The sequence below is a fragment of the Alligator sinensis genome, unplaced genomic scaffold (genome assembly GCF_000455745.1).
Source record: "Alligator sinensis unplaced genomic scaffold, ASM45574v1 scaffold235_1, whole genome shotgun sequence".
NCBI classification, from domain to species: Eukaryota; Metazoa; Chordata; order Crocodylia; family Alligatoridae; genus Alligator; species Alligator sinensis.
The window spans coordinates 170,706-193,956 of record NW_005842042.1 but is presented as its reverse complement, the minus strand read 5'-3'; the positions used below and the strand labels follow the sequence as shown (position 1 = coordinate 193,956).

At 46.0% G+C, this 23,251-nt stretch overlaps 1 protein-coding gene across 7 annotated transcripts in view; it reads left to right on the top strand.

The window, feature by feature from the left end:
• RGS3 (regulator of G protein signaling 3) overlaps positions 1-23,251 on the top strand; it is a 181,006-nt gene that overhangs the window by 99,484 nt on the left and 58,271 nt on the right. For all 7 annotated transcript variants that reach the window (XM_006022634.2, XM_025203071.1, XM_025203073.1 and 4 more), the window contains 2 exons: positions 3,179-3,222; positions 16,522-16,644. In XM_006022634.2, coding sequence (XP_006022696.1) covers positions 3,179-3,222; positions 16,522-16,644 — 167 coding nt within the window. The remainder of the gene's footprint in view (positions 1-3,178; positions 3,223-16,521; positions 16,645-23,251) is intronic.

Genomic DNA, 23,251 nt, shown 5'->3' with positions numbered 1-23,251 from the left:
TCCAATCTCTCAGTCCTGATCCTCAAGGGAAATTTACACAACACATCCCAGAGACGAGCCTATGATCTCCATTTCATCAACCTGCTGGATACTAGAGATCAGGGACTAAACATAGACATTGGATTTTTGATACATTACAATCTGCCTGGCAACTGATGCCCCAGCCCAGCCCAGCCCAGCCCCTGGCTTCTTTACTTTTCATCCCATCCAGGAAGAGCACACACCAACTGCTGCAGCTTCCTGAGCCTGACGAAGGGTTTTTGAACCCGAAAGCTTGCTTTATAACTATTCTCCAACCGTTTGGGTTGGTCTAATAAAAGATATCAAATTCACCCAAAGAACCTTGTCTCCAAATGGGAGCGCTTTCCAGACTGTCATCCCATAGCACGGGACACAGCCCAGCAGAGCTCATGATGCCTGGAGATATGCAGTGGACGCGTGCTCGTTATCTGACACTTCTTGAACAGCATTCCCAGAGTATCAGGGCCTCACCAGCACAGCCTGGGCCTCAGGCACAGCTGTCCTTGCAATGGGGATGTCATGCCCTTCTGTAAAGTTCTTGAAAACCAAGGCCCTATGGGGCCCTCATTTTGCTCCAGTCTGTGTATCTGGAACAGATACAGAGTGCTTGCCGATGAGTGATAGCAAAGAAACTTAGAATGTGACGCTGTTTGTGCACTTGCTTTGTGGCACATGGAAAAAGCACAGGTGGCGGCAGGGTCTCCCTGTGGGATCATAGCATCAGTTGTTAACTCCAGAGGTTGCTGACTGTACTGGATCGTTACTGCGAGGTTCTTTGGGGAGTGTTATTTTTCCAGTCCCTGTACAGAGCCTGTCTCCATCCGTAGTGCGGCACACACAGTTGCAATGAGGCAGACCGCATTCTGATGTGATCAGCCAGAGTTGCTCCTGAACACAGACTGCAGAGCCAAACTGCTCCACAGGCAAGAGAGCACTTTGAAAAGGCTTGTGAAGTCAGCGGCCCAACAGGTTCTTGCACTTGGGGGTTGTGGTAAGTCTGGGGGTGTCCCACTGCAGGCATAGCTAGGGCAGGGTTGCCTCTTGCTACATCTAATCCACTACTGTGAAGTTCAGGTGTCCACATCTTGTGTTGATTATGTCTCCACCAGTAAGACTGTATTCAGGTGGTTGCTGTCCCTAGGGCTTGGCAGAGTCCTCTGTTTTCCTTCCCCCTCGAACAGAAGACAAGTAAGGGGAGTAGGAATCCACATTCCTCCTTGTGGATGCCAGGAGCAGCATCACTCTCAGCAAATTCTTTCAGCAAGGGCAAGTGGAAGATGGAGCCAGTTCTGTTAGTTCAGCTGGCCCTAGTTGCTGTGAGAATCAGCCTGAGCAGAGTGCCAGGGACAGAACAGACTTCCTCAGACACCTTGCAAAGAAAGGGTTGTTTGATTCAGGGAAACCTGTGGTTTCACAAAGTCTGGATCATTGCTCTCTCATCATCTTTTTGAATCTTCTTTTTCCAAAGAGCCAAGCAAAGCTGCCTGCTCCGTGGAGGCACCTGTGCTAGTGGTAGCTCTGGGAATACTGGGGGAGCGGTATGGTGTTGTTCGCTAAGTATTGCCTCACTGACCCCCAGTATAAGAGGTTCAGAGGGAGGGGCTGCGCTGTGCTCTGTTACCATCGCAAGGGGATCTATTAGTTCTTTTAATTCAAAATATAAACCCTGCAGCTCTCTGTTTGCCCAGAGTGGGGCCCATTCCCTGTGCTAGCTCATGTAGTGTGTCAGGGAGCAAGCTTTCCTTGCTTAGCTACTGACACGCGTTAGCACTTGGGATCCTTTGGCTTTTTGTTTCTACCCTTGCATCTTGTCTCCTGTGCTCCATTCTCCCCTGCACTTCCTTTGTTTCAGCAATGTCTAGTCAAGGAAACTGTCCTTAGCAATTGTTATGAGCTATACTGATGAGGGATGCTGTGTGAGAGCTGTCTCCATCTCAACATGTGGCTCAGAGACAGGGGATGGGAATGACCAGGGGTATGACTAGAGACTGAAAGGATTGAGGCAGCATTCATTAGAGAGAGGATGTGATAAGAGAGTAATGCAGGCAGGGTGCAGAGAAGACTGATCAGGTACTGCTCTCAGCTGCATTGTAACCCAGAACCACCTGAGCTTACTTCCAGGTCGGGTACTAACAATAGACTAATTGTAGCATCCTGGAGCTCCACTCACACTAATGTATTCTGCTGTGAATCTCCAGCCTGTTTAAAACCTAACCCTGTTTAAACCATCACTGATGGCACTTCTGTATTCTGCAGAATGTCACTGCAGATGTACTGTTAAGGAAGTCTATGTGGGAAGTCTGGGGTAGCTTGTATGCTAAAGTCACACCCAAGCTTATTCTGCTCTAATATGTAGAAAAGCCCTGCCCCTTTGGGTGGCAGATAAAAGGAGGAACTATTTCTAGGGCAATTCATAGCATCAGTGCCTATTGCAGGTTCTCATACTTCTCTCTGAAACAACTGCTAACCAGCTATTATCCTATGCAGGGACAGAATTATGGACTTGGATAGATGTTGGGTCTGATCAGTCTGGCAGTTTCCACTGTCCTTCATGAGTTTCAGGAGATTATTTTCCCCACAGCTCTTGGGAGAGAGGTGCTCGATGATCAGCACAGAGGCTGGATATGTGGTGGCATGGAGGAGAAATGTGCACTAACTCCACCTTTATCATTCATGATGTGTAAGCCAGCATTTGGGAAAGCAGTGAGGAATTCCAGATTTCCCTGGTTCCATGCTTTTAAGGGAGGCGGCCCAGGCCCTGGCACCATGGTTAAGTGCAAGTAGGGCCTTAAATAGCCTCTTGCTTTACTTCTGCATCAGGCTGGTCCTTACTAATGCCCTTCACTGACCAGCCTCCAAACTACAAACATAACAGAAACAAGGCCTTTCTCTAGGAAATGTGCCTGGAGGAAAACCCATTGCTATGCAGCACATAAATGAGTCTAACCCCAGTTTGCCTGCTGCATTAGCCACAGGGATGTCCTCCTGGAAGCCAAACAGCAGGTATTGCTCCCAGCAGACAGCCTGCTACAGCAGAATTGCATCCTTAGTTTTTCTTAAATGCAGTCTTATTGCTTATTGCTTTATCAGTGCCACAGGTCTTTGTTTGGTGACTCCCAGCCAAAGCCTGATTTTGGCTTTGTTTTCTCCCTTTCAGGTGCTCTGGAAGATCTGAAATTCTGCATCCTCTACCTTGCAGAGGTGAGTATTTTGTACTTTGGGAATTAATCCCCACTCCAGAGGGAGCCAAACACACTGACCAATACTATATACTGCGGGCATAAAGTACAGAGAGCACAGAACAGATTCATTTAATTTCTCTTTTTAATTAGTTTTCCAGTAGTCTGCATAGGAAACCTAAGTGGCTGCAGCCAGAGCATATTAATAAGCTGCTGCTAAGTGGAACCCGTGAATCAGGAGCATGGGTGTCTATATACCCTTCCTTTCCCCGACATGTAATCCATGGGTAGCTCTTTTCCCACTGCTCTCGCTTTTGATTTAGACCTCTGGATTCCTTTGCCTAATGATGAATTAATTTTGCCAGTCTATTTCAATTTGATTTTTATGGGTATTTACCTATTCTTGCCTTCAGATCGTAGGAGTTTTAAACAATGAAATAGGAACAAAGGAGCCTATCATAAAAGACTATATAAAATCTTTAGAATTATAGATCTAAAAGTGCACGTGGATGGTAAGTGACTGTTTGCTTCACACATTTGCAGTCATTAGGACTTCAGCAGAGTTCCATTTCTGTCATACACAAGCTAAGGGCATGGCAGAGCATGTTCCTTGTTCATGGGCCCACCTAATCACTAAATCCTGACATTTTCTTCACAACTCTCCATTGTATTCTTGATTTTAAGGCTTGCTACTCATAGGGCAAGAGATTACGCAAGAGAATAATAAATAGTCCTGGTGAAAGTCAGTGCAAGAAATATTCAGATTTGAATTTGATTAATTTCTGATTTAGTGGAAGGGGCGCTAGCCTGCATAGGGAGACCTGTGTTTTATTCCTTGCTCAGCCACTGACTTGTTATGTGACTTCAGGCAAGTTGCTTCTCCTCCCTGTTCCTCCCCCCACCAATCCTTTGTGTGTCTGCCTAGACTGTAAGCTGGTTGGGGCAGGAAGTGTCTCTCCTGTGTATTTGTGTAGCACCTCACCCAATGGCAGCCTCAAGCTCAGTTGCAGCTTCTAGACAATACTGCAATAGAAATAAATAATACAAATAGTTTTGTGGCCCAGGTGTTTTTGAACTGTTGCTAGTTTTATTTCCAAGTGAGGAACCATGTGCATGTTCACATGAGTCGGTGGGGAAAACACAGCCTTTGTCTAAGATGCATTTTGAAATCCAACACGCCATTTGAGGAGGTTGAGGCCCCATAAACAGGAACGTTTTAAGGGGGAGTTAAAAATGTCACAGGTTTTTTTTGGTTCTTTTTCAAGTTGTAATGAAATGCAGAGCACTTTTCTTTTTCTGGATTTGAGTGTCACTGCAAATCTATCTCACGGCTCTGGCCCATGACAGCCAGGAGCATGAGCTATAGTCAACATGTCATGGTTGCATGGAAAGTCCGAAGCACTTCTGGTTCTTCCACTGACATTACATGCTCTCAGTGCTTTTGAAAGTGCCTTCTGTAAAGGATTTGGAAAGTCCTTGTTCTTCCTGACTTCTTTATTCTGAGTTATGTCTATCTTTGCTATTTCCACATTTGCTAACCCATAATTGCTGAAAACCAAGGGAATGCTTTCAGCCTTGCAGTAAATCCTGTTTTATGGCTCATCATCCAGCAGGGGCTGCTTATGCATTGAACAAGGAAGGCCAGTGGCCTATATAAACAACGATGACATCACCCTTGCAGTGCTACTCCTCCCTTTGACAGACCCCTTGTATTGCTGCCCACAGCCAGCACCTCATCAGCTTTGCCATAAAGAGCAGCAGTAGGGAGAGGAAAGCATTAAAAAAAAAGGTTTAAAAATGCCTTTACAAATGCCTGTGAATAGATAGGGTGCTCAGGAGTCTGGGAGACAAGTGGCACCTAATGCACTTTCCATCTTCAGTGTTCAAACAGCTTTGCAGAAAGGGGAAATTCCTTTTTGACATGAAGGGAAACTGAGGTACAAAGAGAGAAAGGAGGTTGCCCACCATCACATCTACGTGTCCGTAGCAGAGCCAGAAATAGTGCAGCTGAGTCCTGACTCCCACTCATGTGCTCTGAGTCAGTAGATTCATAGCAATGTCAGAAAGGTGACAGGGTGCTAGGGAAGCTAATGCAGCTGTTGACAGCACTGGAAGAAGGGCTGAATGATTTGCATGTGGCTAAAAGCACAAGCCTGCAAGAAATGACAGCTGAATTTTAGGGACAACTCTGTTGCTGACTAGTGGGTGACCCTGAGCAAGCCACTCAAACTCACTGGGTGCTGGAATGGCCTTAATCCTTATCTACCTCCTGCAAGTGCAGAAGTTGGTGGGGCTCAGAGCACTGGGCTGTGTGGTTGGGATCCTTGGTTGCACCACATTATACACATGCAGACTGGTTTTTAACAGTAAGAAGGGCACATAGGAATTCCAGGGGTCAAATGGGAGAGGGGTGAGGAGGGCTTTTCCCACCTGAAATGCAAAAAAAGATCTATGACACAGTAGGCCAATGGTCAGTAACATTTTTGGGCAGAGTGCCAAAAAAATTGCAGTGTCTATCTGTAAGATGTTGGTGTGCCGGGGGTGAATGGCTGGGGAGCTATGAGGAGTCTGATCCTTCTTGTGGCAGCGCAGCCTTGGCCCCTTCTCTGCCATCTGTGGACCCCAGTATAGCTCCTTGCAGCCTCCCAGCTGTCTGCCCTAGCCAGCCTGGCCTCTGGACAGGCCCCTGCTGCCCTCCTTGGAGCCCAGGCCACTTGCCGTAGATGGTGGGGAGGCTACAAGCAGATGTACCAGGGTCCATGGACCGCATGCCCAGCTTGTTGCCAGTGGCACATGCATGTGTGCCTTGGGATGGATAGCAGGGAAGGAGCCAGGGCTGCGCTGTCACAACAAGGATCGGGCTCCTTGCAGCTCCCCTACCATCTGCCCTGAGGGCTGGCATGCCAAGCAAAATGTCTTCACTTGCCATGCTCTGGCACGCACACTGGGGGTTGCTGACCCTTTCAGTGAATATCATCATAATCAAGCCACCCATCTTCTTTTTTTCACATTCTCTGATCAGCAGTGAAATATCAGCTCCAGTTGATATGTCAGGTATCACCACTGAGCTCAGAGTTAACACTCTTCTAGTATGAGTAGGTGCAGGGCTTGTCTCAGAGCTATTATTGTAGGCTGGCTGGAGATGCAGGCAGGCATCACTGCAGCATTTTTAAGATGATATTCACATTTATGAAGGCTGGAGACTTATTCTTTGGTTAAATGAAAACTAAAATCCTGGAGAACAAAACAGCAGCCTCCAATAGAAACTCCTCTACTATCAGATGCCCGCCTCCCAAGCCAGCCTATCCTGACTCTGAGAGGTGCTGTCCCAGTTGACCTAGTGTTTTCTTTGGTAAATAGCTGGGCCTTCCGGGTGTGTAATTTCCCTTTCTGTCTGCACACAAAGCTGAGCTTTCCTTCTGTCTATGGGAACAGAATTTGGTTCCCTCTGCCAAGAGTGCTTTCCAGCTCAGATGGCCCTCAGGTTAGAGCAGGTCAGCAAGGCAGCAGTCGCAGCTTATGACAGGAGTGTGCCCAGTAGCCTAATGGAAGAGAGATTTGTGTGAGGTATAGGAAATGGGTGTTAGTTAGATTTATGGGCACCTGCCTGGAACAGTGCTCTGGGTCACTCATGCACAGCAGCTAGCACTTACTGGCAGATGTCTCCTGTCAGGGAATCCTGTACTGGTTCAACTATTCCTACCCCAAAATAAGCAGCTGTATGCTGTTGGGTGGTCCCCCTAGACTCTGCTGTGACTCATCTTTCGTGTCCAGTTACCTCTGTGGGACACTGCAGCTGGATTCTCCTCTGTCACTGACATAGCACCTCTCCACTTCTTCCTCCTCTTTTCCACTGAATGGTCATTTCAGCACAAAGTGAACTGAGGCCTGTGGTAGCTATAGCAGGAAGGAAATGTCAAATGAGATGTGATCTACAAAGAAGAACAGAGTCTTTCTGCTTATCTAAGATGGATAAAGAAATCCAGGAGGGCTTTGAGTCGTACCAGTAACAGAGCTTTTTGATTAGCAGCTGTACCCTCTGCTATGTAGGAGGGGTTCTGCTGTGTGCAGGAATGTGGCCTTGATGGATCTTGGTGTTGGTAGGAAGTCTTGTTCCAGGAGGTAGTCTGTGTCATTAGCAGACATTATACTTTGCAGTTAGGGATGCAGGTATATCTAGGAGGGATGATGATAGTGATTGGGTGTGTCTATGCATGCTTTTATGCGCACCTAAACTTAACGCGCATTTGGCTAATGTGCATTAAGGCAATTTAGGCGTGTCTACATGTGCACGTGCTAAGGCACATTAACGCGGTTGTGCAGACTAACTTGGGACTGAGACTAAAGTTAGGCCCAAGTCAGTCAACATACACAGCGTTAATTCATCTTAGTGTGTCTACACGTGTGTTAAGGTGTTTTAGCTATTCGCGCCTAAATTTGATACCTGCTTTTGCAGGTATTACATTTAGGCACAAATAGCTTGAAATCGCCATTTTTAAGGCGTGTTAAGGGTGTGCATGTGTAGACCTGTGCTCTTAGTGCACCTTAAAAATGGTTAATGTGCCTTAAATCAGCATGTGTAGATGCGCCCAGTGTCCCAATGACTTATGGAACAACCTTTACTGTGGCATATAGGCACACTGGGACCTCAGGCTGAATGGGTGTACAGCGGTTTAGGTATTTGAGGTAGCTGTTGGTGGAAACTCTCATATCATTGTTTATTATCTACTTGTCTTCTATAATGAAACCTATCATTGTTTTAATAGCTGAGTAAGTAGAGAGGGATTCCATCATGCACTCTCAGTCTGAGACAAACATTTCTCTCTGAGGTCTAATGATCTGCAGGGGACGATGTTACATCATCCTGTAGATGATATATGAATACATACTGGGGTTTTTTTTCACCAGTAGTGTAAGAGATTAAGTAACAGAATCTAATGTGTTCTGGATATTGGAAATACCCTTACAAAATGGAAATTTTGAAGTTGAGAGAAAACTGAAGTGTAATAGAAAAGCTGCCTTCAGCCATCCTGTTTAATTAACACAAATAAACCACTCAACTTTCTTTGAAAGGGATCTTGACTACAATGATTATTTATAGGAATTTTCCATGAATCATTTTGTTTATTAGCTCTTTGGGACACAGACTGCACCTTCTGATGTGTTTATACAGTACAGGGCATAGCAAAGGTTTGGTCCCAGTCCTGACTGGGGCCTCTGCAACATCACTGCTAAACAACGATAGATAAAGGTTTGCACTGGAATGTGAGAGGAAGGAAAGGAAAACTGTTCACATTGTTATTGTGAAATGTGTTAATTTTCAAATCACATTGAACTCACCCTAAATAAAATAGTTCTGTAAAATTTTCCAGTGGAAAATTAAATGGAAAATTATCCACAAAATCAAAATCTAACAATGAATAATTACAGTTTTTGGAAACTGCCTTTTGGTTGGAAAATCTTTCCTACAGAAAAACATTTCAGTGGGAATTCCTGACCGTCTCTAATTAACACATTTAAATTATTAGGTGTATCTTTAAAATAATACTGGCAGTAGCTGCTTGATTGTGTATTCAGTGGGGGCTCCTCTGCCTGAGTTCCCCATGCTGCATCTTTGTACTGGCGATGCTCCTGCCCAGCCTCTCCAGGCACAAGGGTTCACAAAGGTGCATCCAAATACAGTACATCCTTACACAGAAAGAGTGCAATTGTTTCCTGGCTGTTGGGCAAATACCAAGTAGCCCCCGACCAGAGGAGTTACTTACACTTTACGGCAGCCAAACAGATCAGTGTTTGGCCCCATCATGAACCACGGGCAGGTTTATTTTGCAAATGAATCGGAATTGAGTCTTTTTAATATATACTTTTAGACTTACCTAGATCTGTGTTCAGATTTATTATTAAATTTATTTTAAAATATATTTGTTTATTTAATGTATTTATTTTAAAATAAAAGGTAACTCGTATTTACTAAATACATAAGTTATTATAAGTAATCATGGCAGGGTTTCATCAAGGTCAGTTGAAGAAAACTCATGCTCAGTTTTGTTACCAAACAAATGCTGAATGATTGCTATCTAACCTGAATTATTAACATAGTGAATACTAGTCCCCCATCTAGTATGAACTGGCATAAATCTCTGGTTTTTAGTGGAGTTATACTATCAGAAAATCTAGCCCCTAAAGCACATGCTTCAAACGATCAGGAGTCCTACATCTCATGCCCTGATGAAAGTGGCATTATCACCTCTGGTTATAGCAGTGCTGGAGAAGAACAGAGATCAGAGAACCAGTTTCCTCTTTCCTAGGATGAAACATTGGGAATAATGGGATTGTTCACCTTAGAGGGGAGACATATCAGCAGCAACATGCAAAGAGACATTGGAGGTTAAACAGTGGCTACTTTAGTTAGGTATTTTGAAACCAGCTGGTCCAAATAACTTGTATTCAGGATTTTTTAAAGTGCTAGTTCAGGAGCTCTGTGGAGCATTATTGCTGATTTTCAGTAATTGCTGGCACATTGGGGAAGCTCTAGAGGACTGGAAAAAAAGTAAATGCACTAATATATAAAGAGGGCAAACAGGATGGCCTATGTAATTATAGGACTGACATTGATCATGGGCAAAATAATGGAACAGCTGATATGAGACTTGATTAATACAGAATTAAAGGAGGGTAATATAATTACTGCCAGTCATCGTGGGATTATGGAAAGTATATCCTTTCAGACCAACTTGATATCTTTTTTTAAATGAGATAACAACTTTGGTTGATAAAGGTAATAACACTGATGTAATATACTTAGATTTCCATATAGCATTTAACTAGATAAGGCACAACATTTTGATTAAGAAACTTGAATCTTACAGTATCAACATGTCATAGATTAAACAAATTAAAACCTGGATAACTGATAGCCAGATTTTAATTGTAAATGGGGAATCACCACTGAGCATGTGTTTTTCTAACAGGGTCCTGTGAGGATTAGTTCTTAGCCCATGCTATTTAGCATATTATCAGTGGCTTTGAAGAAGACATAAAATCATTACTGATAACGTTTGCATGTGACTCAAATGCAAGGTGGTAAATAATATGGAGGACAGGTCACTGGCACAGAGTGATCTAGACTGCTAGGTGATGTGGTTAAAAGAAAACATTTTTCTGTTTGGCAAAATATAAGATCCAGCATCTATGGACAAAGAATTGTTGGCTGTGGTTACAGCATGAGGAGCTGAGGAGGAATGACTCAGGAACAGGCATAGTGTTGATAGGCAGTCATCTGAATGTTCTTGTTCTGATCCTGTGGCCCAAAGGGCTAATTTGATCCTTGGATGTAGAAACTAGGCAATGCTGTGTAGGAACAGAGAGGTTGTTTTTAGCTTCCTCCTCTGCCCAAGGGGATCTGAGCCCACTTCTCCCAGTCCCTGGGAAAACACCTTAACCATAAGAACATAAGACTTGCTATTTACTGGGTCAGACCATAGGTCCATTTTACCCATTATCCTGTGTCACACAGGGGCTGAAAGGGGAAATGAACTGAGTATGACCAGGTTTTTTTCTACTGTTCCTCTCTCACTTGCAGCCTCCAGCATTTAAGGTCCAGGAAGTCCTAATTCAGAGGCTGTATCCATAACTCTCATGCTCAATAGCTACTGATTTGCCTTTCCTCCAAGAATTTGTCCAGTCTTTTTTTTTTTTTTTTTTTAATCTGGCTGAAGTGCCAGCTTGCACAACATCTGGTGGCGGAGTCCTAACTTTACTTACATGCTGTGTAAGAACAAAAAAACCCTTCCTTTTGCTAGTTTTAAACTTACTACCCAGTAGTTTCATTTTGTGACCCCTAGTTCTTGTAATTGTATAAGATAATATATAATAAATCCCTATTTACTTTCTCTTCACCATTTAGTATTTTGTAAATCCTTATCAAACCCCCTGTCTTAAACATCTGTTTTCTGACGTGAATAGACCTAGTCTCTATTCTCTCCTCATATGAAAGTCCTTCCATACCAGTAGTCATCCTTGTTGCCCTTCTGTGTACCTCCTTTAGTTCGTCTGTATCCTTTCTGAGGTGTGGGGACCAGAACTGGTCACAGTATTCAAGGTGTGGATGCACCAGAGGTTTATAAAGGGACATGATGATAGTCCATGTTCTATGGTATTTTGTAAAATTTAGCAGATGTGGTGTTCTTTCTGTGATGTAGACTGAATATTTGCCTATAAAGCAAGTGCAGGTAGCTTCTTCATAGTATAGAAGAAGAGTGTGAGCACTTGTGTAGTGGACATACTGGGGTATTGCTCAAAGAGGGTAGAGTTAAGGTTATATCTATGTTAACTATTCATCTGCTTGTTTTCAAAAGCTTGAGAGACCACCAGGCAGTTTTAACTTTATCCTAACAAAGCCTGCCCCTCACATTGGCTTCTAACTCCTCTTTTAGCTAGGCTTCCCCAGCTGTATTTTTGGCCCATCTAGTCATCCCCACCTCCAAGGTGAACCTCTCCGTCCTTCCTGTCTCTGTCCTGGGTCTCCCTGGTGAGATTCCTGTAGGAGTGCCAAGTGAGACCTAGCTGTGGTGGCAATTCTGATACACAAGTCTTCTGCCCCCATAGAGCCATCAAGAAATGTGACATTTTGGTTAGCTCAGTGCTGACCTGGACGTGACCACTGTTCACAGTGAAATCACTTTCCATCCAGATCTGACCCGTAGAGTCATTGTGGGTGGTATCTGGACAGCCATGGGTTTTGTATGTGCTGCTCCATGGCAGAGCGGTGGAGAGAAGTGGCAGCAGTGGCAGCTGGATCTTAGCATTTGTCTGTCTCAAACTTGAGATGGGTTATTCCAGCCCATGATGGAAAATGTTACTAACCACTGCTTTAGACATATGAATACTACACATACCTGAACATCTTACCTGTGCCTGTAGCAGGACTTTCCTCCAGGGGTCCTCATGACCCACTGGCCCAGCTCAGCGCAGATCTCCAGGGTCATGGAATCCGATAGGACTGTGTTTGTGCCCATGGCTGTTAGCATGGGTGGTCATGGCTCTCAGTATAACCTGGGATTTGTGCAGTCCCACTTTCTTCCTCAGCCTTCTCTTCTGGTTAGTGGTCCTGGCACGGAAGGAGGCTCTGATGGCTAATACCAGGGGTTCATGCATCTCCCTGCACGGGTAGAGGGAGATCCAAACTTTGAGGGATGATTTAAAGGTCTGAGCTATTGTTTGCCTGTCCAAACAGAGCTCCTTTCCACTCAGTGGTCCCCTGGTGCTAACAGGGATGGTTGGAGCCCTGTGCTTAGCTCAGTTGGGCCCTTCCTCTCTCCAAGCATCCCCTTATGTTTCTCTACTGCTCTGGTAACAACCAGCCCCAGTCTGCTGGCCAGTTCTGCCTGGAGGGCTGCAGTCTCACATGAGGCAGGATCCCACGGCAGCCAGACAGAGCACTTGCAATAACATGTTTTTCGAAAGCACTGTGTAAATAGCACAGCGCAAAGGCGACTGGCAGCTCTCCTATTGGGCACTTTATCTGGTTGCAAATGTCCCTTTCACACCATCTGCATCCTCCTTTCCCAGTTCTGTGAGATTAAACCATGTTTTCTCTCTGCACATGCTGGCAGGGGAAGCAGTAGCCTCCCTAAATAAAAACAATAGCAGGGAGGCTGGTTCCCAGAGCGAGGCCTGGCCAAGGTAGTTGGTATTCAGCATGCTTACCCAGGCACTGGTTCAGTGTGGAGGGAGGCAGGATCTGCTGGCTACTGGTTTCCGACTAAATCGGGAGTCCCAAGCATCTGAGTTTCATAGTTTCATGTTCTTTGCGAGCACTGAAAACCTTGGAAAACATCCTCCCCTGTTACTGCCCTTCTGAGAACAGAGGGTCTCTTATGGGGAGGTGGTTGAAGAGTGGAGAAATTACATTTTATGCATGTAGATAAACACTTGTCTAAACCCACGCTCCTATTCATCGTGGGGATTCTGGGGGAGGTGAACCGTGTCTGGTAGAACCTGTGGGCCTCAATCCACTGATACAGGACCAGACTGAGGGGACAAGCATTAGAGCCCTGTGTTGGGTAATGTTTAACACTTCACATTATTACCCTCCCTCTAGATAGATCCCAAAGCTCTTATAAGCTGGGGCCTGAGTTCCAGAGGGAGATGGAGGTACTCGGCTCCTCTGCAGGTTGGATCTGGACAGGCTGTTTTCAGCACTGCCCTAGAGCTGGCTCTGGCCACCAGAGCAGCACCTGGGGGCTGTATATCACATTCATTTGGTCAAAAAGATTGGGTGTTTGTGTTCTCAGATTAAATGATACTCGAGTCCTGAAGACACAGCAGAGATTCTCCTTTCCTTCCCCTCTCAGGCTTGGGGTGGGGGGCAGTTTCCTATCAGTAAGTTGGTGATGGTAACATCTCTCAGGCTGCTGTTTCCATGTGGACTCTCAGGCTTGTTTGCAGCCAACATGGGGGTACTTGTCTCTGAATGTCCAGTGTGGGATGGGTAAAACTGTATGCCAGATCTAATCAAATGGATGGTAGCTATAATCTAATTGGCGAGGGGGCTGTAGAGTGGGACTAGGTGAGTTCTGAATCATTCTCAATAAAGTGGATATGAAATGCACTTGGAATCTCTTTACGCCTCACTCCAGGGGAATTGCTGTAGCTCTCTGTGGAGGGTGGAATATGCATTAGCTACAATAGCTATGTGGCCATGTGACTCCTCTCAGCTACACTTACACCTATTAAGCTGTATTGATTTCCTCTAAGTCATTCACTTCTGCTGCAGCAGATCCAAGTGCAGGGGCAGAGGGTCACTTTACTCCTTGTTTTCAGGGCATCAGTGAATGCTGCCACATTATTTCAGAAAGTTTATTCATGTCTTATTTCAGAAAGTTTCAAAGGTTGTGTTTCATTCTGGGTACAGTACAAGTGAAGATCAAATTGGTCCAGATTAGCAGTTTGGTGGTGACCTGGTTTGGGACCCGAGTACTGCGGGATGGCAGAGTTTTGGAGTGCTGGGTTAGGATTGGGGTATCGTAGTGAATGCCATCTCGCCAAATGATGGTCAGAGTGATCCTGGTAGGGGTCAGAAGATGGGAGACTCATCAAGATAAGAAGGAAGTGGGCAGAGATATACTGAATGTCCCACAGCAAATAAGGGGCTGGTTCAGTTTATAAGATGTACTGAATTCCCTTCTCCAGCTTCCAGCTCATGAACAATTCATGAGCTCATGAGAAATTTAGCCATAAAAACACATGTTGAAACTACACAGAATGGGAAAGAATGTCCAAAGTGCCTCAGGACATTTGGCACCCCGTAGCCCATGACAGCTTCTCAGACCTACACACCTCAGCCCCTCAGGCCTTGGTGACAATCCGGCCCAAAAAGACTTCTAATGGAATCAATGTCAGCGAACCTTAACTAAAGCCCTGGTTGCCTTGCTGGCAGAAAACCATCCAGTCTTCACAGTGGGAGTTTGAATTCTTGCTTTTCTTAAAAGCCGCTGTGGTAGCTCAGTCTACAAATGACATTTTCTAAAGGTTGCTTGCAAATGGGCCTAATTGTGTTTGCACCATTATTTTATTTTGGTGACATAGAAGAAGGCTTGAGAGAGCTTTTGTTTTCAATTCTCCTGCTTGCTTTTCATCTTAGAAATAGAAAGACCAAACCTAATCAACCTGCAAGGTCCACTGTCATGTATACAGCTTTCCAGGAAAAAAAACCCAGGGTAACTAATACTTGCTTTTCTAGCAGAAAAAACCCAAAATGCAAAAATATGCATCCAGATCTTTTTTTCATGCCTCATAAATAAGCTATAAGGGCACAAGACCAGTTTTATTTCCTTGCAGGTCAGTTTGAAGATTCTGTTTTGCAGAATTAACCACAGAATGAAATCATCCAACCACAGCACTTATCATTTTAAGGGAAACCTTCCCAGTCCCAGCCAGGCCCCACTTACTGCCTCGCATTTAGTTTGTGGATTGAGAGGTTGTCAGTTCAGAGATTGGCAGATGTTTGCCAAGGATGGTTTATTAATCTGGTTGTGTGGGAGCGGGCCCCAAGAACATCTCACAGAAAAGCACAGAAGTTTGATTCTCAAGTGCACATTATATGACATATGGGGATTATAGCAGCTGAAACATGCCAAAGCCTGGGCCTGGGACACAGCATGGACTCAGCCAAGCCTGAGGGCTGCTGTGGGCAGAGGCCAGTGAAACCCCCCATGTTTGGGGTGAATTCCATTGTTTCAGAGGGATCAGTCTCTCTAGGTGCAGACCAAAATAACATTTGTCATGTGATTGGCCCCTTGAAAGTGCTCTACAGCCGTGCCCAAACAGAAGAGCACAACTGCAGAGTGCTCCAATCATGTGACAAATTAACCGAGGCGAGTGGCTCCAATCCATCCACCTCCCCAACCCAATGTGTCTGGGCAAACCCCAGAATGGACCTCCCTCCCCTGTCTTTTCCCTCTCCCATCCTGAGATGGCACCACAGCTGGGAGAGGCGGGGTGGAGCTAGGGGAAGAGGCTGCAGATCCATAGCCTCTCTCACTGGATTGGCTCCAAATTGGAGCTTGATTCCCCATCCTCCTGATCCAACAGCTAAGGTCGGTTGGGTTGGGAGGGTTGGTCTAACCCATGGTGCTTTCTGTAAAGCTCTGTGAGTTAGACCAGGGAGCTGCACTTCTATCTGCACCTTCTGTAGTGGCTGTGCCTCTCTCATATGAACTTTGTCTTAATACAGGTACAATACAGGGTTCCAGTGACCCCCTTCTACATCTTCCTCTGGGCAAAGAAGCAAAAGGGGAGAGACTTTAATTTTCTATCCTTGGCCTCCTATTATTGTAGCTTTTTTGCAGGTTAGCCTTAGCTGTAGCCCAACCCAGCCTGAGCTTGGCTGCTTTCAGTAGTTCAGGCTATGTCGTGTCATTATGTTTGCACACAGCAAAGAGCAATTTCCATCCTCTGAATTAGTTCAATAGACGCATTTCCACTGTGGTGTCACATGATACAATATTGCTGACATTCTGTCCAGATCTTACCACACTGCTTCACTTATTGGGAGTAAAAAAATCCATCGCTCCACATTACAGAAAGCTTTTCAAGCTATGTCTTGACATTCTGCCACTTCGGAACGGATTTTCCTCTGTTTTACTCACTCCTGGCTCTTCAGGGCCTGAGATGATGAGGACTTTTTCAGAGCGGACTCCGCTTGTTCTTACATTCATCAAAGATGGGGTTTGGGAGACAAGTGCTTTGCAAACAAAGCCAGGGCCCTGTGACATGCTGCTAATGACCTCGCTCTCTGCCTGTGTTTTCTTTACGTCAGAAGTCGGAGTGCTTATTAAGTTTGGAGGCTTACTCCCAGGAGCAGAAGAAGAGAATCTGCTGGTGTCTGGCTGAGAACATCACCAAGCAGCAGCATCCAGCAACAACTTCTGCTGAGAGCAAGGTAAGGAGCCTTTGGGCTGCCCAGCCAGGCTGACAGTGCCCCCTCGCTCGTAGCACTAGGAGCCATCTCTGCTGCAGGGGCTTTTCTCACACTTCTGACAGGCTCTGAAAGACCAATTCAGCCAGGTGAGGTGTGAATGTGCACCCAGGAACTGCTGTGTCTGCAGCCTTGTGCTGTCTCGGGAAGAGTTGATTGCATTTGCAGTCACTGAGTCCAAGTTGAACCAGACTTTGGCAAACAGGCTACGTTCCCCCGCTCCTCCTCGCCCGGGTGTCTGTATTTGAACAGCTGAGGCAGCACTGATTTTTAACTGCTTTCCTTCAGATAATGCCTGGGTTAGTTAGGAGAGAGAAGTACATCCTTACAATGCACACAAGTTCAGGCTAGGAGCTCTGGATTCTGATTTGAAAGGCCAAGTACATGGGAGCCTTGTATAGCAGCATTGTTGAGACTCTGCCTTCTCCCCTGCCACAGGACAGCCATAGACATTCAGGCGGGCCCTCGTGATCTGGCCTTAGGGCCCAGAAAGGTCTTTAATGAGCACTGCTTTTTTTGCATGAGGTAGCAACAGTGTCTCCCTTATTAAATAAATATGGTTTGGCTGCTGGCTTGTGAGTCCTGCAGACCGATAACCACATGTAGAATTGGCAGGACATAGGGAGTGGTAAGCTTGCCCCGTACATGGACTGTTTACATGTTTTATCTTTGCTCTGATGAGAGACCCTGTTTCCTGGGACCTCTCTGCTGAGGATGTCAGCAAGGAGGTCTGTTAGTGGTAGAGGCATATTATAACGGGGACGCCACATCCCTCAGGAACTGAGATCACTGCCATGTTTCAGGGTGAGCAGGGATTTGTAATCTCTTCCGCTGTTGAGTATATTTCTTGGTGGGGATGACTCCGGGACTGATCCTAGCACTGCTGTAGGACAGAAAAAGCTCCCCCAGGCTGGCCAGAGTGGAAGCATTCGATAAATGGTGCTGAGTCAGACTTACTCTAGATCCCTTGGTGGTAAAAGCCCCTGTATCTTGTCTACGTGAACACTTTTTCATGGATCCTGTTAGTCCTAGACACAGCCTGGGCAGCTTTGGTTGTACCTTGCTGAAGTGAAGCACAAGGTTTCTTATTCTTGCTGTGATTGCTGATGAATAGTGGTGCTAAGGAACAGAATGTCTCAGCCACTTCTCTGGGCAAAGGAAATATGACATTTACTTTGCAGTGTCCCAAATTGGGTCAGTACAGACTTTTCTGTGCAGGAGATGGAGCTTCTAGATTCCTTCTTCAGATGCAAAATGGCCTGGAATAGCTTTGGGAGGTAATTTTGATTAGAAATGGAATCGATAAGAAATATAAATTACCTGGGGCAGATAATTTCCTCCTCCTCCATCAGGTGACAAAAATCTGGCTACCCTACCTTCTTACCTACTTATCTCATGGCAATTTAGCTAACTTCTAAAACAGTAAGGCATGCACTACAGTATTTGTGACATCATAGTGTGTGATTGCCAGGAAAACATAGAGTGCACCCAAAGTGGAGTCGCAACAGGGAGAAGCTTGAAGTTCCCCATTATAACATGATTGTTATTCTGTGGCTAATTTGAGGCCTCAGTGAGTAACTTCCATTCTACTGCATTTGAACATCATGTGTGTGGCTGAGCAGGTGATCTTCCCATGATCCTGAATGCCTCCTGCTACCACTGTAGAGCTCAGCTCAGGAAGCTTGAACAGGCCCAGGCAATCTGCATGTGCAACCAGTATCCAGAGGGCAGATTTTAGTTCCTAGCTGTGCATGGCCTGAGAAGATGTGTGCAGCATTGCTCAAGGGGCATGTAAGCAAGTATTGTAGTGATAAGGTATAAAATGGTCTGGTAATTAATGCATATCTGGACATTTTTTTCCATCAGAGATAACTCTCCATGTGAAGGGAAAAGTGAGGCTGAGGTGGGCATCCTCTGGGTTTTGCCAGGACCGGGGAGGGAGGTGCCATCTTTGGGGGTGGGTAGTAGAGGGAATGACCTGAGAGATGCTAATAGCCAACAGAATCTCAGCCGAGAACTTCCAGACTGAAGTACTAATGAGCTGTATAAATCTCCCTTCTGAGCCGTGATGACAGGCAGTTTGCTTTGGCACTGAGGGCTGTGCTGCTCGGAGTGATTTAAAGAGGGCATGTGTAAAAGCTCACCTACCAGGACTACTTGAGACCAATTGGTTCACTGATTTTTTTTTTTTAGAACAAAACGTAAGGATTCACTGAGTTTTGTTGCCAAGTGAACAATGAACCTAAGGGTGTCTGATCTCCTTGTTTCTCTTCTGCTAAAATCTCTGCCTGGTCTGGTTTGGGTTCCTAGATTCATTCTGTGAGTAATCTACAGTTATTGTTTCCAGTAACTCCAGACACCATTTTCATTAGAGAAATGGGGATGGGCATCATGCCCTGGAACGATCAGAGCTCACAAAAGAGCTGTTTCAATAAACCCAGCCACAGAAAGGAGTGCCTCACAGGGTTGGCACTGGGGAATTGGCACCCACATCCCATCCCAGCCTGGCCTCAGCTTTTCACGTAACACTTGAATGCAAAGTGAGCTTGCTCTCTCTAAGCCCATCTGTATATACACATGCCGGCACAGGATAAAATGCATGGACAGGTCAGGGTGCATTGTCTCTGGTGAAACGCCGTGCACTACCTCATTTCTGAGTGGTAATAGGCAAAATAGGAGTAAGGAACCATTACAAGGCAAACAGTTTGTCCTTAGCCCTAGCACCTTCCACTTTAAGATCTCAATGCACTTTGAAAACATGATTGAATTCACAAATCTCACAAACCTCTCTCTGGTTGGTGGGAATAATCCCAGCTGTGGAGATGGGGAATTGAGGTGCAAAGGGATCCAGGGGATTTGTTCAGCAGCACACAAGGAGCTGGTGGCAGAGCCGTATTTAATGCTGAAGGGATACCTTCTCTGCTGAGACAGCAAGGGGAGGAGGTGCAGAGCACACCCTTGCTCTAGGCCTGGCCTCCTTGCCAATTATTGTAGCCCACTGGCTCTTGTGATTTGTGGTGCTGCCATGACATACCTGTATAGTAGGCTTGCCGTGGGAGAAGGAGGTGGCTGTGCTCACACCAAGGGAAAACAGCTGGTGAGGATCCAGTAGCTTTCTGGGCCTTTTGTGTAGCCAGAATAAGGATGAGATTGTGGCATTGTATCCACTGGTCCTGTGGCTTCTCCTAGCCCTCCTTCCCGTGCTCCAGGCATTTGGTTCCCATTGGCCATTTTTTCTGACCTGTGCTCCTGGTCCCTTGGTCCCAGGCCCCCTGTTCTAGGTAGCATTTCATTTGCTTCCTGAATAGAGTTTGCTCCTGTCTAAGTGTATAGGACTGGCTTAGTTATGAAAAAAGATTAAAGGATTTGGGATAAATTTATGAAGGGGATACAGAAAGGGGAGTTTTGGCTGTCCAATAAAAGGTCATGATGGGCAGAGTTATGCTCAGTGTCCCTCTGTTCAGGGCTAGACCGATTGTTGCATTTGGGATCAGGAAGGAATTTCACCTCAAGGTTAAATTGGTACAGACTGTGAGGGTTTTTCTCTTCCTCTGTAGCAGGTGCCATGGCCCTCTTTCTTGAGTCTCTCGAGTGCATTTTAACAACACTTGCAGTAGCAGGACACTGACTGCTTTGCCAGTGGCAGGTTAGGGTGCTTTTGGTGTCTTTGGGCAATATGCTGTGTAGTTGTGGAGCAGGGTTGCTTGTGTATCTTAGGAATAAGTTAGACAAGGACTTACATTAGATGGTTTGGATAAGGATGATCCTGCTTCAGACAAGGGTTTGGACTAGATGGCCTCCAGAGGCCCTTTCCATCCCTATTTCTCTATGATCCTGTGACTATTCCAGCAAGTGCAACAGAAGTCAATACTACACCCACTTTGGTACCAGGGAACAGTAGCAGAGCAGGCTAAAAGCTGAGCCTAGGAGCTTCAAGTGCACAGATGTCAGGAATGGGTCTGTGCTGCTTTTTTGTCCAGCCTTCATTCTAGATATGAAAAACCTTGTAAGGAGCATCCCACTGAGTAGTGTCAGGTGCTGCACATCCCATGTACAATTGATTTCCTAGGAGCTGGGTAGCTTTATGTCACTATGGAAAAATTAGCCACTATAGCTGAGGCTTGGCCTTCATGTAGATATGCTGAGTCCACATGAGTAACATTTTGTATTGTGTTTGGTGATGTTCTCTGTATATAGAGACCCCACGCAAAGAATGGAGCCACTACAGAGAACCACTCAGAAAGGTGTAAGAGCAGCTTTCTCCAGCCTGGTACCTCTTGAGGGGGCACTTCTTGCTTTCTCTTTCCCTTTTTGCCCTGTTTGACACCACAGAATTTAACAATGTCTGACCATGGGTGCCAACAATACGAGCTGAGAGGCAGTGAGCCCTGGCCTGCTGGATGGTGTTGAGCCAATTACATCAGTCACTGCTCTCCATCTGGACTCTGTAGATTCTTAGGCAGGGCCTCTGTGCCAGCTTTGGGTGCCAGAGGAGCTAGGCAGAAGCCTTCTCTGCTGAGAATTGTGTAAGGTCTGCAGGGCCTGTTGGTGGTTCTATAATGTCTGGCTGGGACTGAATGAATGAGAGGAGTGTGAATCACCCTGAGCGGGAGAACGAAGACGCTAAAAATAACTGCAGTATATGGAACAGTTGGGGAAGGAGGGGTTTCATGCTGCTTCCTGGGAGAGCTTCCTGTATGCCCAACCAGCACCAGGCCTTCTGACTCCAGCAGAAACATCCTGCCTGCAACATGAGCCTCCTTTCCCATCCCTTGGAGCAAGAAGGGCTTCCATGGTACCTGGCTGGGCAGTGGTGGCCCTACAGCTCTCTACAAGGCTTTGTACACTCTTCTGTTCTGTTCAATCAGAGCAGTGCTTGAATAGTCATGGGGATTGTTCTGGTCATTCCTGAGAGATCAGCCCTTGGGAAACCCTGTGGAGATTACTCTTACTCGCAGCCTGGCCTCTCACCTCTGCCCAGCCATTGCCCTGCCTATGCAGGCAGTTGGTCTCCTTTGCCTTAACTGTAGAGGTCTTTGATGCTGCAGCCATATTAGTCTTCACCTTAAGGATGTGGGTCTTACCCCATCTCAGGGCACCTCCCTTGCTTCTCTGCAGGCTTTCCACTTCCCATCCTCCACCCTAGTTTCCTCTCCATCCCTGTCTCCTGACATCGTCTGTGGCTTCCCTTTTTTAAATCCAATTCAAAACAGTTCTCTTGGTTTCACAGTCTTTTTGGGGCCTCACTGGATCCCTGCTCTTTGTGTGAATCACCCAAATGCCTGCCATCTCTGAACACTTGTCCCCATCACACTTGCAAAGGCACACCTCCCCCACTCCCTTAGCACATCCTGTCTTTCTGCCTCCTGCATCCTCCTATATATGGACACCTTGCTCTTTTGTGCCTTCCTGTGTGTGTCCTGCTTTCCCTGTCCCTGATTCAGCATTTGCACCCACTTACTCAGCTGACATCCTTTGCTTGCTCCTCATGACTTTTGCTTGTGCAGTTTCTTCTGCTTTAATCTCACCTATCTCCTCCTGTACCCTGAGGGTATGTGTTTTCTGCTGTTGGAGGTGTGATTACAATACATCTAGACATACCCAAGTTTAGCATCACCCTAGCTAGCTGGTTGCTGGTAGCAGTTTAGCTGCAGCAACATGGATTTCAATGGAAGGCTGCTGTTGAGTACTTACCCATGGTCCTAGTTGGCTTTCTATTATCCACCCTGAAATTTGGTATCCCATAGCTACACTGTTATCAACGTGCTGCTAGCAAGATTAAAGATAGCTGGAGTATGTCTACATATGCCATAGTCTGACAGCCTGTCTCCCCTGAGACATGTCCCTGTGGTTCTAGTCGTGTTCTGACTTCCCTTTGTCTGAAGCCAGTGTAGGTGAAATCATCACTGTTGTGACTATAACTCTACTGTCTGGGTGTCTGTGCAGAGTTCATAGATTTTATAGATTTCATAAACATTAGGACTGGAAGGGACCTCAGAAGATGATCAAGTCCAGCCCCCTGCCCCAGGGGCAGGAAGTCAGCAGGGGTCATAGGATCCCAGCAAGATAAACATCCAACTTTCTCTTGAAGGCGTTCAAAGTAGGTGCTTGAACCACCTCTGGTGGCAGGCTATTCCAGACCTTGGGGGCTCGGACAGTAAAGAAGTTCTTCCTTATGTCCAGTCTGAACTGGTCTTGGAGGAGTTTATAACCATTCAACCTTGTCATCCCTTGGGGCGCTCTGCTGAACAGACATTCCCCCAGATCCTGGTGAGCACCCCTGATAAACTTATAGGCAGCCATCAGATCACCCCTGAGCCTGCGCTTTTCCAGGCTGAAGAGTCCCATAGCTCTCAGCCTCTTGTCATAAGGTCTGTTTTCCTGACCTCTGATCATGCGCATGGCTCTCTTCTGGACTCTCTCAAGCTTCTCCACATCCTTTTTGAATTGTGGAGCCCAAAACTGGATGCAGTACTTCAGCTGCAGCCTCACCAAGGCTGAGTACAACGGGAGAATGACGTCTTGGGATTTGCTTGAGAAGCATCTGTGGATGCAAGCCAGCATTTTGCTT